This window comes from Thamnophis sirtalis, unplaced genomic scaffold (assembly GCF_051295495.1).
Source record: "Thamnophis sirtalis isolate CommonGarterSnake01/CBP01778 unplaced genomic scaffold, rThaSir2_p1.2 scaffold_4, whole genome shotgun sequence".
Taxonomy (NCBI): Eukaryota; Metazoa; Chordata; class Lepidosauria; order Squamata; family Natricidae; genus Thamnophis; species Thamnophis sirtalis.
In genome coordinates, this window is record NW_028261384.1 from 18,525,382 (window position 1) to 18,543,058 (window position 17,677).

At 37.8% G+C, this 17,677-nt stretch overlaps 1 protein-coding gene across 4 annotated transcripts in view; it reads left to right on the forward strand.

The window, feature by feature from the left end:
- CUL2 (cullin 2) overlaps positions 1-17,677 on the forward strand; it is a 58,170-nt gene that overhangs the window by 3,141 nt on the left and 37,352 nt on the right. For all 4 annotated transcript variants that reach the window (XM_087712534.1, XM_087712536.1, XM_087712537.1 and 1 more), the window contains exons 3-10: positions 2,858-2,960; positions 3,250-3,344; positions 5,084-5,189; positions 7,783-7,865; positions 11,628-11,724; positions 11,820-11,930; positions 16,118-16,280; positions 17,011-17,135. In XM_087712534.1, coding sequence (XP_087568660.1) covers positions 2,858-2,960; positions 3,250-3,344; positions 5,084-5,189; positions 7,783-7,865; positions 11,628-11,724; positions 11,820-11,930; positions 16,118-16,280; positions 17,011-17,135 — 883 coding nt within the window. The remainder of the gene's footprint in view (positions 1-2,857; positions 2,961-3,249; positions 3,345-5,083; positions 5,190-7,782; positions 7,866-11,627; positions 11,725-11,819; positions 11,931-16,117; positions 16,281-17,010; positions 17,136-17,677) is intronic.

The following is a 17,677-nucleotide window of genomic DNA, read 5'->3' on the forward strand; positions in this document are numbered from 1 at the left end:
ATAATCTATCTGCAGTTCATAGATAAGCTTTGTTATTATATGAGGATGTCCATGACAGGGAGATTAAAGTTGTTTGTGAAACAGAAAAAAAACAGCTAGGAAGTGAAAGTTCAGAAAATCTTTTTCAGGGACTATGCATCAGTAGCCATAGATCCAGTCAGACTACTGAACTGCAATTTATATGCCATCCTTTATTTTCTTTAGAAGTAGGATGTTATATAATTCTAACCATTCCAGTTTGTAAACCACTGCTTAAGCTTAGCATATTTTGTGTTGCAGGATGCTGTGTTTTATTGATTTCAGGTAGCATGGCTAACTATAATGTGACAAGCTAGCAATTGTTTTATGTTAGTATCAACTTTTTAAGTGTATTCCCAAATGACATCTATGAATTTTTACTTTTGAAGTATTCTCCTGTCTTCAGCTTTTTCTCTAGATTACTATTAACTTAATTCATTTATGTCTTTTAACTATGGTTTGGGAAAGCAAGCAAATGCTCTCAAATGTTTTGATGCATAATTAATATATTTGTAAAAGAAGGTAGAAAAAAATTTCAATCATGCTTAGTAGATTTAGATGTAACATATACTGTATATCTAGGGGAAAAATACCTTGTATCCTACTTGAAAATATAGGTTGTTTTACTCTTAATCGAAAGCTGTTTAGTTGTACCATAGATTTTAATCCCTCTTTTAATTAAGAAATGCTCCTTATGGAACTGAAAGCAAGGTTAAGCATGCTTCGGACATTGTGTGTCCAGTATAGTCTCTAGTCTTTTGAAAAAAAGCAATGGAAGGCCATATAGCACTTTTATTTAAAGCAGTAACTCACTTTCTCTTACCTTTTGACCTTCACATCTCCTCTGTTCGAACCTCTTTAGAAGTGAGATATTTCTGGCCCTGCTATGTTTGTGCCACCCTCCCAGCAGATGTATGACAACTTAAATCTGTTTCTAGAAATAACTGAATGTTTTATGACTTCATTTTATAAAATGATAACCCTTTTTTAATATATTTGGTCCAGGTTACCTTCAGAATGTTGTTCTTTTTTTCTTCATATTAAGGAGCTGTTTTAAATTTCAGTTCTGCTCTCTCATTTATTTATTTATTTATTACCAAATAAATAAGATAGTTTCTTTTTGTTCTGGCACTTGTGACTTTCTGCCTCTGGCTTAATTCAATCACTTTTCACAAAATCTTGCTATTTATTTGTCAATACTAGGGTTACAATACTGGGGTTATAGTTGAAAAAAACTACAAGTAGTCCTCGACTTATGACCACAGTTGAGCACAAAATTTATGTTGCTAAGTGAGAAATTTGTTAAGTGAGTTCTGCCCCATTTTATGACTTCTCTTGTCACATCCGTTAACTGAATCACTGCATTGTTAAATTGGTAACATTGTTGTTAAGTGAACCCAGCTTCCCCATTGACTCTGTTTGTCAGAGGGTCGCAAAAGGTGATCATGTAGTGACCCTGGGACACTACAACCGTCATAAATGTGAGTCAGTTGTCAAGCATCCAAATATAAATCACGTGGGGATGCTGTAATAGTCATAAGTGTGAAAAATGGTCACAAGTCACTTTTGTCAGTGCCTGTGTAACTTTGTCACTAAATGAACGGTGTAACTTTGCCACTAAATGAACTGTTATATGTCAAGGACTACCTGAATACAGACCCTTAAACCCTGCCCTTTGGATAAAAGTCTAACCTTCATTTGAACATTGCAATAAATAACATCATCAGTCTTGGTAATTGTTTCATTGTCAACTTACTGTGTTAGGAAGTTTTTCCTATCTTTTAGTTAGAAAGTCTTTTTTCTTACTGATTTGTTATGGTTTTTAAAATTTTACCTTTATTACTTTATGAGTAAATTCAAGGCAGTGAACATACCTAATACGCCTTCCTTCTCCTATTTTCCCATAACAACCACCCTATGAGATGAGTTGGGTTGAGAGAGTGACTTGCCCACTGTTTCATGCCTATGGTGGAATTAGACCTCAAGGTTTCTAGCCTGAGCCTTTAACCACTAGGTCAAGTTGGCGCCTGTAGTTTCAAGTCTGTGGTCTGCAACAAGGGAAAACATTTCATGACCTTTCAAGTGTTTAAAAAAAGTGTTATATTTTTCCTCAGTTATATTTTTTCCAAGGCTATTCCAAATTCTTTGACGAAATTGGACGCTGTTTTTATGAACTAAGACCATGGTGATCTATAAACTGCGAATGGGGGTGATTTTCAACTTAGCCCAGAAACAAAACTTTTTTTTGTGACATACAATTCCTTCTATATTATATTTTTACAGAAATGCTAAGTAAGCCCTTTAAGAAATTGGCACAGGAAAGATAAAATTTGAGCATTAGGATCAGGCTTTCTAGCCCCAAGGAAGGCAACTATGCCAACACACTTGTTGAAATACTACAGCCAGGTTTGATGGGTTAGTGAGTAACAGGCTTATGTTCTAGAATTGAACAAATCATCTGGTCTTTAGAAAACAGTGATTTGAAAGATAGTTTCCTTCTCATAGATTAAGCCCAAAGGGCTTTTACCCAATATCCTTTGAATATGTGGATGCTTTGCACTTAATCCCTTGCAGTGCTGTAATTTGGAGAATGTTCTCTCTCCCATCCCAAAGTATTCTCTACACTTTCTGAGAGGCAGGGATCACAGAATCCCCACCCCCACCCCCGGTAGCCTGAAAAACTTTGAAAATCTTGGCTTTTCAAGCAGCTGGAAAAGGACAATGAATCAATCTCTTTGGAACTCCAATAAGGCATTGGTTTTCTTTTTCCTTTCTGTCAATATTTCATTAGAATTTGAGTTGGAAAAACAAAATATTTTAGCCTTGACTTAATACCCAGGGACATATACGCTCTGTGTGTGGCCTATCCCGAACCTCTTGGAGAGAGACTTTATATGGAAACTAAATTTTTTTTGGAAAATCATGTACGCCATTTGCACAAGGTAACTGGAATGGATAAAAATAAAATGTTAATGCTGCATGTCAGAATTAAGTAATGTGCAATCTATTTTATAGTCTGCTGGAAGAAAACAGCCACTTGGGTTTTTGTTTTGTTTTTTACTTTTATTTTCTGAAACAAGATATAAAGGTGTTAATATAGTATCTCTCAAATGTTTGAAATAGTTCATAGAATTGAATTTATTATGTAGGGAGTTGCTTTTTAACATTTCAAATAAAATAGAGCATGTATAATAAAATTAATCTATTTCCTCTGGGTTTTTTTCCCCATAGAAAGTCTTGGACTCTGAAGAAAAAATATTGGTAATGTATCATAGAAACTGGGATGAATACAGTAAAGGGGCAGATTATATGGACTGTTTATACAGGTAAATGCATCTTAAACTTATTCTGGAGTTTGGAAATGTGATTACTTTTAATTGAGTTATGGTTTTGATCCAGTGGTGGGGTTCCTATCGGTTCGGCCTGCCATGCACCCAAACCGGTTCTCTTGTTTTTTGCTTCTGCGCAAGCGCAGAACAATTTTTATTGCATTGCGCGTGCAGCGCACATCAAGCACACATGCACAGCGCACCCAGAGTAAACCAGCAGTAGTGTCTGCCGGAACCCACCCCTGTTTTGATCCATTGTTTTGATGTTTGCTGTGAACATGCTTACTAAATTTTCATGGGGAAAATCTTGCAAGTGTACAAAGTGGAAAGTTTTGAGGCATGGCTAATCACATAATATCCAAAAGACAATTTATTGCATTCAGGCCACATGTTTTCCACTTCCACTATTATACTGATAAAACAAAATAGGACCCCAAATCTGTTGGAAACTTTTTTTTTTGTCTGATATCTAGTGTGTGTTTGTTGGAAGGTGGAAAATGGAACAGGAATTTTAGAGAGATGTCTGTCTCTACAGGAATTTTAGAGCACAATTGTCTAAAATTGCAGTGATGTTTGCTTGTACAGTGCTTTTAGAAGAATGATTGCTGTTTACTTCTAATAGATAACATGACCTTAGCTCAGTGTTTCTCAATCTTGGCAACTTTAAGATATGAAGACCAATTCCCAGAATTCCCCAGTTAGCTATCTTAAAGTTGCCAAGGTTGAAAGACACTGCTTTAGCTTAACAAATTATGAAGGGTCCTTGATGCTTTCTGAGCTTGGTTGTTTTCTTGGTAGACGTTTCATTACACAAACTAGGTAACATGATCAGTGCCAAGGTTGCCATCAGTTTGGGCAATGAAACGTCTGCAAGAAAACAACCAAATTCAAAGAACACCAAGGGTCTTTTATTTGAACCCTGAGCTACAATTATTCTCCTTTATTGGTTAACAAATTATACTTTTCAGCGGAAGAGGATGTGTGTAACTCACATGAAACTCCACAAACTTACACATTTTCTTAATGTTTTTATTGTCTCTTTTCCTCCCTCTCTCATTCACACAAGAGATTCTTATTATAGATTTTTTTATGCTCACGCCAGTCATCAGGTTCCATACATTTACTCTCAGGCTTGTTTTTAATCTAGAGAAGTAAAAGGGGGAAAATGCTTTTCTAAATAGTTTGGAATTCCCACACCTTTGTCAAGCTATCTTTTGTCAACTATCAAGTCATAGTTACTTTGTGCATCCTTATAAAACTGTAACCTGCTCTATCCTTACTAATGCTTCAACATTTTCTACCAGCCACTCCACTCTGTAGAACTATTTTAAAAAAAAACATTTTTTTTTTTAAATTTGGAGGAAATGTGAATCTTGGTACAGCTATCTTTAGGACTGAGCCTCTCTCATGCTGATTGGAAGGAAGTCTTATAGGAAGTTCTCTTAAAAAAACTGCTCTTCTTCCAAGCAATCATGATCTCGTTCAGCTTTCAGCTCATGCTGCAACCTGAGTTACAGGTTCCTCCTCCTGCTATACACTTCCTAACCGGTAGTGGTTTGGCGGCCTGTGTCACTATAGCTGGCAGCAACCCAGGCCTACCACAGATTCATCATCTTACACGCATACATATTCCTTCGGTCCAAAAATGTTTTTTAAAACTGCTGTGCATTTCCTGTTATTTTCTCTTCCATAGAACAGTTTTATAAAATATCTTACGAGAATTTATTTTTTCATAGATACCTCAATACACAGTTTATTAAAAAGAACAAATTGACTGAAGCTGATCTTCAATATGGTTACGGAGGTGTGGATATGAGTGAACCATTGATGGAGATTGGAGAAGTAAGTAATATGGAAAAGAATTTTGGAGAAGTAACTGTAAAGTACATATTTTCTGACTGCCTAATCATCCATTAAAATAATTTCTGCCTTTCAAAATCATGTAGCTTATTTTGCTCAGAGCATAAAACAAAGCTTGCTTTCATTATTTTCCTGATTAAAATAAACATTTGCAGCTATTATTGCCTTTTGATTAGCCTTTGATTTACTTGATAGAAATTGAAATTTATGTAGTTAGAAGGAAAGGCAGATATGGGCTGCAAGGTTCTGACAAAAGAAATACCAAGTATAATTAATGGTTGTGATATACTCACTGCTTATTTATTTAAGGTGGCTTCTTTAATTAGAAGTAGATAAGAACAGAGCTAGTTGAGACCTTTTCAGGACCCTATGTGACAAAAAGTTAATCGTTTACCACAGTATTTCTCAACCACAGCAATATTAAACTGTGCACTTCAACTCTCAGAATTCCCCACCTATCATGGCATTCTGGGAGTTGAAAACCACACATATGCCAAGGTTGAGAAATACTGCTTTAAAGGTAGGTGTGCTTTAAGCCTATCTTATATCTTTGCTTATATTGATAAAGGAAACAGTAAGATCTGTTTACCTACAGTATCTATATCACATTTCTGTCTACCACCAGCAAATAGTAAATGGTTCTCCCACCTCCCCCTGTCCCCCTCCCCCCTTCCCAATGAAATAAAAAGTCAAATGGAATTAGTTGAAGAATAGAGTCAGGAATAATTCATGGGTAAAAAGTGATAGGTAGGATTTCATTGCAATCAGTTAGATTAAATCAAGATTAAGTTACACTGATTTCTGAGAGCCCCAAACCAGTTAAAGTTGTTGTATTTGTTGATAGCTGTTCATAGTATGTCAGAGAGAGACAATAAGGGATGCAAACCTGGCCTTTGAAATAGGGAGGGAATGATCAAGTTGTTAAGGAGAGACCTCAGAAAAAAATCATTAGTCTTGGGAAAGTGGAAAGCGGAATACAAAACTTAAAAAATTACGCTGACTTGATTTTTGTTTGCCATAAAACAGGACATACAGAAACACTAACAGACTTTCAAGATCTTTTATTCTATTATAATAAAGAACATTTGTAGAGTCCCTGCCATACCTGCTTACTGATTCGTTTTTAATTTTTTGGTTGAAAGTAAAAGGGCTACTTAATTATTGTACAACATTAATAATCTTGTCCTTGAACTCTTTTTAAAATCCTGTATTTTAAACAAAATATTTACCTTATGCAGCAAATTTTCCTAAATTTATTTCCCAGAATTTGGGGTCATTCAAAAAGTTCCTCTTAATTGTGCTTAAAAGTTAGGTGTATGCCCAATCTCCCCCACCCCCCAAGAAGGTATGAATGGGACCAAAATAGTATTTCAAAACCATGTGCAACATAGTATATTTCCTTTTATCAAGGAATTGAAACTCCTGTTTTACATATGTAACCTATAGTCTATGCAAGTAATGTATATCAATAATGTAAGCATATCCACGTAAGCAGTTTTGAATTCAGTACACGTACTGTAGTCCTTGACGTACCACCACAATTGAGCCAAAAATTTATGTTGCTAAGTGAGAAATTTGTTAATAGAAATAGCACTTAGGCTGATATACCGCTTCATAGTGCTTTAGGCTGATATACCGCTTCATAGTGCTTTACAGCCTTCTCTAAGTGGTTATCAGAGTCAGCCTATTGCCCACAACTATCTGCGTCCTCATTTTACCCACTTCGGAAGGATGGAAGGCTGAGTCAACCTTGAGCCTGGTGAGATTCGATCTGCCAAACTGCTGGCAACTGGTGAGAAGCAGAAGTAATCTGTAGTACTGCATTCTAGCCACTGAGCCACCACGGCTCAGAATTGAGTCCCCATTTTACGTCTTTTCTTGCCATATTTGTTAAGTGAATCACTGGTAGTTGTTAGCATTAGTAAAATGATTGTTTTGTGAATCTGGCTTCCCCATTGACTTTGCTTGTCAGAAAGTCGCAAAAGATTATCACATGGCTCCGGGATGCTGCAAACGTGAACTCATTATCAAGCATGTGACTGGTAAACCATGTGACCATGGTGATGCTGCAATGGTCATAAAATGTGAAAAATGGCCACAAGTCACTTTTTTCAGTGCCACTGTAACTTCAGTCACTAAGTGAACTGTTGTAAGTCAAGGACCTCTTATATCTGCTAAACTGTACTTAATTTGTTTAGGCACAACATATTTTATGCCAGGTTTTCCGAGAGGAGATAAATAATTCCTTAATTCCAAAAATCTACTTATTCCGGCATATGGAGAGTGATTTGTTGGAAAAAGAAAAACTGGTATGGTACAACAAAAACACAAGGAAACATCCCTCTATCAGTTATTTTTCAAGTGACAGGAAGCCAATAAGGTTTTTTATTTGGTAGATATTCAGTTGCTGGAAATTTCCTTCATAAGAAGGAAGAATTGTTGCACTTTATTTAGCTATTTGGTATCTTTTCAGTGTATCCCTCTGCTTTTGAAGCATTTGAGACTGAGCATTAAAAAAAAGGAATAAACGAAATGGCAGTTCTATCATTGACTTTGTGCTTTTTTTATCGTACAGCTGGCCCTTGATATGTGGAAGAGATTAATGATTGAGCCCCTGCAGGCTGTCCTCATTCGAATGTTGCTTCGTGAAATTAAAAAGTGAGTGCTTTTTTTAAAAAAAAAACCCAAAATGTATTACGTAGAATAACTTGTTTGAACGCATATTGCTACACCATGAAAATCATATTTTATGCACACTGCATGTGAGATACCAGGCTATTGGTATATTTCAAATGTAATAATCACAGCCATCTTTTCACTACAAGTATTTAGCAGTCTGCTTAAATAAAGCCAGTGATTTCTGCTATAAAATCAAAAAATGTGTTCTAGTGAATAAAAGCTATGGGAGTATTACAACCATTCCCACTCCACTAATTATTGTTGGAACCTTGAGGTCCACCTTTTTTGTAACTCTAGCATAGAACATTTAAATAATTCCATTACTAAATGGCTCTTGTGATTTTAAAATTATTTTAAATTGGGCATTACAAAGTATTGTATAAATGTTTTTTTTAAAAAAGACTGACCCGAGATTAGATTCCTTTCTGAAATTCTGAATGTGTTACAGAACTGATCAGCAGTACAAGCTTCAGCTACTTCTGTCAGTCAGCTTTGTTTCAGGGTAAGGCTTTGAGTGTCAGCAATATAAAAACCTTACATATTCTATAGCTTATTAGCAATTTTATAGAAAAGTCAAGTCTAGACCATCTGATAATTGATTTATTGTAGTTATATACCATTGAATTCAACAAAAATTACTCCTGCTGGTTTATAACATGCTATGTTTGACTGTATGCTGTCATTAATTTGTAATCTGTTGTAATATAGAGTTTGTTGATAAAACACAATATTCTTAAGTTTTATTATTATTTTATTTTAGGATGTTAATATGTTTATTTATGGTCTGAGTAACACCCAGTATTACGTATAACTCAATTCCGTACAAAAGAGTAATGAGCCCAAGAATTCTTAGTATCAAATCTCAAGCAGATGTCAGATTTTTTTAATGTCTACTTATTCAAATATGTATGTGCACTTTTTGTGGAAAATAATTTAGGTATTTTGAGGAAGGAGAGGCTATCTATCATCTTTCCTCTTCCCCTCTCTGTATCTCTCTGTGTCTGTCCATCCATCCACCTACCTTCCTACTTATCCATCTTCTCCTGTCTCAAAAGGAGGTGTGTGTGTGTGTATGTGTATATGTTTGTGTATGTATTCAAATGTAATTTCAAATTGAAAGATCAATTTGAAATAATTGAAGTTGAACTAATAAGAAAAGGATTATATATGTATTCTTCCTTTTATATAGGACACATACACAAACAAATTTTACATATATATTTACATATATACATACAGTATATGCATGCATACATACATACATACATACATACATACATACATACATACGTGTGTGTGTGTGTGTGTGTATCCTGTATTTTTTGCTCCATAAGACATACCTGACCATATGATGTATCTAGGTTTAGAGGACCACATATCAGGCTGAGCCTGAGAGGACCACAGATAGGTGTTCTCGCGTGTGCCAGTTCTGCCTATTGACGCACTGCGGAAAAGGAACAGAAGAGACAGGCAATGACAGACAGAAGAGGTGGGATTGAGCACTGTAAAAGGACCCCGCCACCGTGGCCTGGCTGCTATTCACCAGACATTTCCACTCACTTTTGGGGGCGGGGGCGGGGAATGCATCTTATGAAAAATATGTTTGTGTATGTGTGTGTATAAAGGAAACTTCAACACAACTGCTTCTAAATCTTCAAAAATGTTGATTTGTAGAATATTCAGGTTCGCAGCAAGTTCAGGACTTAATACTACAATAAGTTATCAGAATTAAGTTACCTAGCATTACAACTTGGGTGAATTTAGATGATTTCATGTGGGGAAATGTCATGTAGTATTAATATTTGGAGCCAAATATTCATTGGCACATTATTCAGCTTTAACTTCGGCATCACTGACTTGGGAAACCCTGAAAGGAGATAGAAAGGAAGTAAAATTGGTCATGGCCCCACAGTGTTAAACTTTGGATGGGTTGAATATGATCAATTCATGACTAGAGAATTATTTGCATACAAATATCAGTATATCAAAAGCTGGTGTTTAGTCAGTGCTGCGATAGATAGAATGAATGAAATAAGGAATAATTGTAGAAAGAGTAAATTTGCAGTAAGTTTTTGAGTAAGAAAAAAATATTGAAGGCAAAAGGAGAAGGGGACAACAGAAGGTGAGATGATTAGATGTTGTCATTGATGCAGTAGGCATGAGTTTGGGTAAACTTCGGAAACAGTGTAGTACAGGGGAGCTGGGGGGGCTGGCATGCTATGGTCCATGAAGAATCAGACATGACTTAGCAACCGAACAACAACAAACAACTAAGAAAAGAACTCATATAAGAATATGATTTTTAAATTGGTGTTTGAATCGTCACTTTGAAATAATTGAAGTTGAATTAGCTGAAATAGTCTTGAACTTTATCTGCTAGCATATTGGTGTGGAAGCCCAAAGAAAGTTCATGTCTAGATCATAAATCCTTGGCAAATTTGTTTGTTTGTTTGTTTATTGCCCTTTGGGAATCAGCTGGGATTTTCTCCCCTCTCAGACCTCTAGGTGTGAGAAAAAGTCAACATGTTATCTATTTATTATTACAATGTCATACCTTATTTTCACTCCGTTATATCTAGAACATGTCTGCTGAGGTTGCAATCTTGATTCCAGATTTTAATCTGCTTGGTGTAAAGAACAATATAATTATAGTGTGAGATATTGTTGTTAAATATCAAGGTTATTCTTTCCTTCCTGCATATGCTTAACGGGAATATTTGGCAGCTGAAATAGCTTTTCTATTGAATCTTTATTTGCTGTCATGCCTCTTTGTTGCCTCAAATAGTAGTGGTTGTAACTATTTTAATTCCAACCTGGAGCCTACACTATTTGACACAAAGGTGAAAACTTGAAAAGTATTGATAGATCTTTCTCTTCTTTCTTAGGGTATTTTTTCTTCTTCTCCAAAAATCTTTTCAAATAGGAAAAACTCAGGATGTAACCCAGTATCATTGCTAAACATCCTCTATTCCAATAGTTTATTTAATAAGAAAATGATTCCTTATCCTTGGCTAAGAAGGACTTGCAGAAGCTAAACTGTTACTGAACTGCAGATGAATTAAAGAAAAAATAATTTTCCATTTTTACTACCTTGGCCAAATCCTAGGTATAAGTGAAACATGAGTTCATCTCCTGATTTTAGGTTTATCAGAGATTCTAAGGATTGCCTTGATAGATCACTTTTGACATAAATACATGAAACAATTCTCCATTTTTGAATATGAACCACTTAGCACTATTTTGTAACTACTATAATATGTCGTGAAGAATTTGGGCAAGATCCTCCATCCTCAAAATAAGTTCCAATTTTCTCAGGGTTTTTTATACAAACATACTGATATTTTTGAAAATTGTATTCCAGAGTGTAATATACTTCAGTATTGAAAAGAAGCTGTTATCTCTGTGAACAACAGTTTTACCATTGTATAGTTAGAGATTAGACCACTGTTTATTAATCTCAAAGTCTTTGAGATGTGTTGATATAAAATTCCAGAATTCCCCAGCCAGCAGGTTGGGAATTCAGGAAGTTGGTGTCTACACATTTCAAGGTTGCTGAAGCTAGGAACACTGGTTATATATATATATATGTATGTATGTATGTATGTATGTATGTATGTATACATACATACATACATACATACATACATACATACATACATAAATAAATAAATAAATAAATAAATAAATAAATAAATAAATAAATAGTATGAATTCTGAGAATTTTATTTTTCCATCTTTCAGTGATCGTTGTGGAGAAGATCCAAATCAGAAAGTAATCCATGGGGTTATTAACTCCTTTGTTCATGTTGAACAGTATAAGAAAAAATTCCCTCTGAAGGTAAAAAGAAGTTTTATTTCTGTTATGGGAAACAGTGACAAATATTTGTTCCATTTCTTGTCTTTTTTGACCTTGATCCAACTTTCTCAATTTAGTTTTATCAGGAAATTTTTGAGTGCCCTTTTCTGAATGAAACGGGAGAGTATTATAAACAAGAAGCTTCAAATTTAATGCAAGAATCAAACTGCTCACAGTATATGGAGAAGGTAAGATGATCATATGTATTCTTTCTTCTGTGTATTTTGGAACAAACTGCTTTCCAAGAATTTCAGAGGCAATTGTGGTGTCAAAGTCATCTGTGTCATGAGGGTTAATGGTTCAGGGGAGAAAAAAAATCAAAATTCCGTTTTGCTAACATTCCTCATCATGCATCTAAAATGCATTTTCAGCTGATTCATGTACATACAGATAGTCCTCACATAGTGATTACAATAGAGACTGGCAACTCCATTGCTTAAGACATGGTCAATAAGTGTGATATTGCATGATAACAGGACTTTAGTCATTAAATAAATCATTATGGCTCATTGAGCATGGGTGACTGACTTGTGACTTCCTGCCAGTTTCCCCATTGACTTCATTGGAAACTGTCCGTGAAGGTCATAAACAAGAGAATGTGTAACCTGCAACTGTTGTAAATGTTTGCCTTTTGTCAAGCATCAAAATTGCAATCACATTTCTGCAAGGATGCTGCAATGACCAAAAATTCAAGGATCAGTCGATATCTCATTTTTCAGTGCTGTTGTAACTTCGTACAAGTTGCCGAATGAGTGGTCAGTAAGTGAGGATTATGTATATATCCAAAGTCATGTCAAGGCGAAATCAGAGAAAGCATTTGTTCTTGTTTCCAAAAACAACAACATCATCATCATCATCATCATCATCATCATTATTATTATTATTATTTAAAAATTAAGCTGTAGTCAAGTTGTATAATTACTCTATTTGCGATGTGGTCTATAAGTTAGGCTCTATGTCAGTGATGGCTAACCTTTTTGGATGCAATGAGAGTGCCTTTTGTGCATGCATCCCAGCCCGTGCATGCACCCCGCGCATGAACCTCGTCCCCGTGCATTCACCCCCGTGGATGTGCCTGCCACCTGTGCATTCACATGTGCCTCCACGCATGTGCCCCCCCATCCAATTTTGGCTTCCAGATTGGTGCAGGAGGCCTTCCAGATACAAGATGGGATGCAGGAGGAACACGCACAAAGCCAAAAATGCAATGTGAGCACCCCCCCCGACATGCACCCTATCCCCTGCGCATGTGCAGCAGAGACCCGAAGACCAGCGGGAGGCACATTCACGGTGAAGCTGGCGTGAGGTGACGGCTGGCATGCCCACAGAGAGGGCTCTGTGTGCCACCCATGACATGTGTGTCATAGGTTCGCCATCACAGTTCTATGTCACAAATCAACACTCTAAATTAGATAGAATAAGATGCTGAGAGAAATAAAAGACATCCAGTTGCAAATAATATATACTTCATTGAAATCAATAGCAATATCACTTAGACTTATATACCACTTTGTACAGCCCTCTCTTAAGTGGTTTACAGAATCAGCATACTGCCCCCAACAATCCAGGTCCTCATTTTAACGATCTTCGAAGGATCGAAGGCTGAGTCTATCTCGAATCGGTCAAGATCAAACTGATTTATTTATTTATTTATTTATTCAGCCTCATTTTCCTCACAATATAATCACTTAGCAGGCTCTCCAACAATTTCACTGCATCCTCAGGCCAGATGGCAAAACTATGTCTTCAGGCTGTTCTGGAAAGCCAACTAGATTGTGGCCAGTCTCACCTCAGGTGGGGATGTTGTTCCAGTGGACAGGCACTGCGGCAGAAAAGGTCTCTTTCTGAGTCCTACCAGTGACATTCTATATCCATGAAGGCGAACCTATGGCACACGTGCCCAAAATGGCACACAGAGCCATGTCGCCTGGCATGTGCGGCATTGCCCATTATTCTTCTGGGTTTCTGGTGTGTATGTTCACCCAACAATCAGCTGGCCTTTATGCGCTCGGCCATGCCGGAAAATGGAAGAGCTGGTCTTCCATTTTCCAGTGTGAGCATAGCGTGCAGGGTAGTTGATCACCACGCACGCATACGCACCAGTAACTAAAAGACTAGCTAGCTGGCATGTATATGCGCGCCGGAAACTGGAAGTTCATTTTTTGGCGTGCAAATACTCCATGGGCAGCTCCTCTTCTGGGTTGCGACCTAGATGAGCGTGTGCGCACACTCCCTTTTTACCACTTGGTGTCAAAAAGGTTTGCTATCACTGCTCTATATGGAGAACAGTGATGCAAAACTCGTGGAGCAGTTCGTACACAAATAACTGCCCACATCATACTGTATATCAGATAAAGCTTCTGGATACATGGCAAAGGCAGCCCATGAGTTACAGTAATTCACACAGGTGGTGACCAGGGCTTGCTCTATGCTGCTTGTAATTATCCTGATACATATTTATTTACTGATATTTTGTAATTTGACTACTTTCAACTGTGTATATTTTATATAAAACAGTAAGCAAGATGTAAATGCTCAGAATGATGCCATTAGTGTGAAGCATTAATTAAAAATAGAACAGAATTATAGTTAATACTAGCCAGGATAACTAATATCAGTATGGGATTCCGGATCATCCTGCTTTGTTTTCTTGTTTGTTAAACAAGAAAATAAGCCAGCAGCCAACAAGTCTCTAAAAAGACCTTCATAAGAGACAGTCCTGATAAATATTTTGAGATTGAAATCTTAGGGATATTTGTTTGCAAAAGTTCCATTACAGCATTACAATCTTATCAGTTTTGCTTGTTCTTTCTTAAATTCTTGGAAGTGTCTTACTTGGCACTTCAGTTCATCCTAACCCATTCTTCTAGTTTTTTTCTAAAATGTTTTTCCTTTGTAATAACATCACAAAATGATTAGGCATGTTTAGACGTAGTTTGAAAAATGAACTTTTTATATTTGCCTTGGTGTTGAATTGGCCCTGATAACTTGAAAATATATACCGTGTTTCCCCGAAAAAAAGACAGGGTTGTATTTTCTTTTTACTCACAAAATATGGCTTGGGCCTTATTATGAGGGGAGGGTTTATTGTTTTGGGGTTGCCGGGTGGCTGCTCTCTTGTGAGTGGGCTCCCAAAAGCTGGACACAGAGAATGGCTGTGTTGCGCTGTCACAGCAGCGCAGCACAGCAGCCATGAAATGATCACGATCACGAGCAGCCACCCGGCAAACACCCTTTCCAGCCGAGCACAGCACTATTCACTGACCTAGGGGTATCGGCAAGCCGCGTGAGCGCTTGTTTGCCGCCACCTTCCTCCTGTGCCTTCAAATTGCCTTGACGCCTTCGAAATGCCAGTGAATGGCGCTCTGCATGGCTGGAGAGGGTAGTAGCATGAGTGGCTGTTCCACTCTCGCTCACGCACCTCCCAGCCTCATGATGCCCTGGCCCAGCTCTCCCTGCAGAGCCAGAGTACCTCTGTTGCCGCTGCCTCCACATGACTTTTTTGGTGGTTTTCAAACCAAATCTTCCAGCAGTGGCCGCTCTATTGTTGTAAGCTCTGCCGGCAGCTGGCCCACAACCATAGAGCGTACGCCCAGAGCAGCTACTGCCAGAATACTCGGTTTAGAAGCTGCTGCAAAAACCATGCGGCGGCAGCGGAGGTGCCCTGGCTCTGCAGGGAGAGCTGGGCCAGGGCACCGTGAGGCTGGGAGGTGCATGAGCAACAGCAGAACAGCTGCTCGCGCAACCCCCCTCTCCAGCCGTGCAGAGTGCCATTCACTGGCATTTTGAAGGTGCCAAGCCACAGGAGCGGGGCGGCGGCAAACAGGTGCTCACACGGCTTGCCGATACCCGTAGGTCTGTGAATGGTGTTGTGCCCAGCTGGAAAGGAGGTTTGCTGAGTGGCTGCTCGTGAGCATGGCCGCTTCATGACAGTTGTGTTGCGCTGTTGTGACAGCGCAACACAGCCATTCGCCCATAAGGATGTGCCCGGCTCTTTGGGAGGTTCTTCTTGCCCGCTTGCAAGAGAGCAGCCACCCGGCAACCCCCTCTTCAGCTGGGCACAGTACTGCTCATCGACCTAGCGGTATCCGAAGGTGCCAAGCAACGCAATCACCTTTGCCTCCCTCCCCCAGTTCCCGTGGCTTGGCACTTTCGGGATACCGCTAAGTTGGTGAGCGGCACTCTGCCTGGCCGGAGATGGAGTGTTCTCTAGGGGGCTTATATGCAGGGGAGGGCTTACATTTTTGCCCACTAGAAAAATATGGCATGGGCTTACTATCAGGACATGTCATATTTTCTGGGAAACACGATACTCTCTTTTACTTTTAGGCTCTTACTATTTAATTGTGTTCTTAATGTGGAAAATTACTTTTAGGTTTTATGTAGGCTAAAAGATGAAGAAGTAAGATGTCGAAAGTATCTACACCCCAGTTCCTACGGCAAAGTAATTAATGAATGCCAACAGCGAATGGTAGCAGACCACTTACAATTTCTTCATGCAGAATGTCATAACATCATCAGACAAGAGAAGAGAAATGGTAAAAAAGTGTCCTATGGGATAAAAGTTTGAACACCTATTAAAAGCAATACATGTGTTCAAAAGTACTTTTCCTTCTAACCAAAGTGAATCAGATGTAAGAAAGATGGCCATTAATCTGTGAGGCTACAATATAGAATAAGTGTGGATTAGGGTCAAGAGTTTCAAAGAAAGTGTATGGATATCTCTATTCCTTTTATTAAACCTGGTTTAAAACTAATCTATGATTTAACCTTCTATCATATCCAATGCTAAATAGTATAGCAATAGCATTTAGACTTACATACTGCTCTATTGTGCTTTATAGCACTCTTTGAGAGGTTTGCAAAGTCAGTCTATTGTCCCCAGCAATCTGCGTCCTCATTTTAACCACCTCTGAAGGATGGAAGGTTGAATCAGTCTCATGCCAGTCAGGATCAAACTCCTGGTTATGGGCAAAGTTAGCTTGCAATAGTTGTAACCATTGCATCACCAGGGCTTCTAGTCTGTTTACCCAATGGCATCGGTCAACAACAGCCCATACAAGGTGATTTTATAAAGCATGGTTCCTGATTTGAAGTAGAGCGCAAAGGTCAACATACATCTTCACTCTCTTTCCTTTTAATGTCTTAGGAAGGAATGATGGTTTCCGAAGACATCATGCTGTTTATATTATACATTAGCATTTGAGAGTATTGGTTTTTTTGGGGGAGAAATGCCTATCCTGAAAATTAAGTTCTTTCTTTACACAGATATGGCAAACATGTACACACTGCTTCATGCTGTGCCAAGTGGCTTACCTCATATGATTCAGGAACTACAAAACCATATCCATGATGAGGGCCTTAGGGCAACTAGCAATCTTTCTCAGGAAAATGTAAGTTTTTCTTCTTCAGCAGAAGAAAATGATTTGATACCTCAAAATATAAAGACGTTGCTTGTGACTGTCCGTTTGCTATATCTTAAGTTTTTATAGTTTGGTAAACAGATAGACCATATTGTTAATTTCATTGCAGACAAAAGTCCTTGACTTACAACCATTCATTTAATGACCATTTAAAATTACAACACTGAAAAAAAGTGACTTATGACCATTTTTCACATTTGCAATAATTGTAGCATTTCCCCCATGGTCATGTGATCAAGATTCAGAGGCTTGGCAACTGACTCATATTATGACAGTTGCAATGTCCCAGGGTCATGTGATCACCTTTTGAAACCACCTGACAAGCAAAGTCAATGGGGAAGTCAATTCATGTTACAACTGTGTTACTAAGTTAACAATTGCAGCAATTCACTTAATGACAAACTGGCAAGACAGATTGTAAAATGGGACAAAACTCACTTAACTAACATCTCACTTTGCAGCATTAATTTTTGGCTCAATTGTGAGCATAATCGAGGACTACCTGTGTTTTA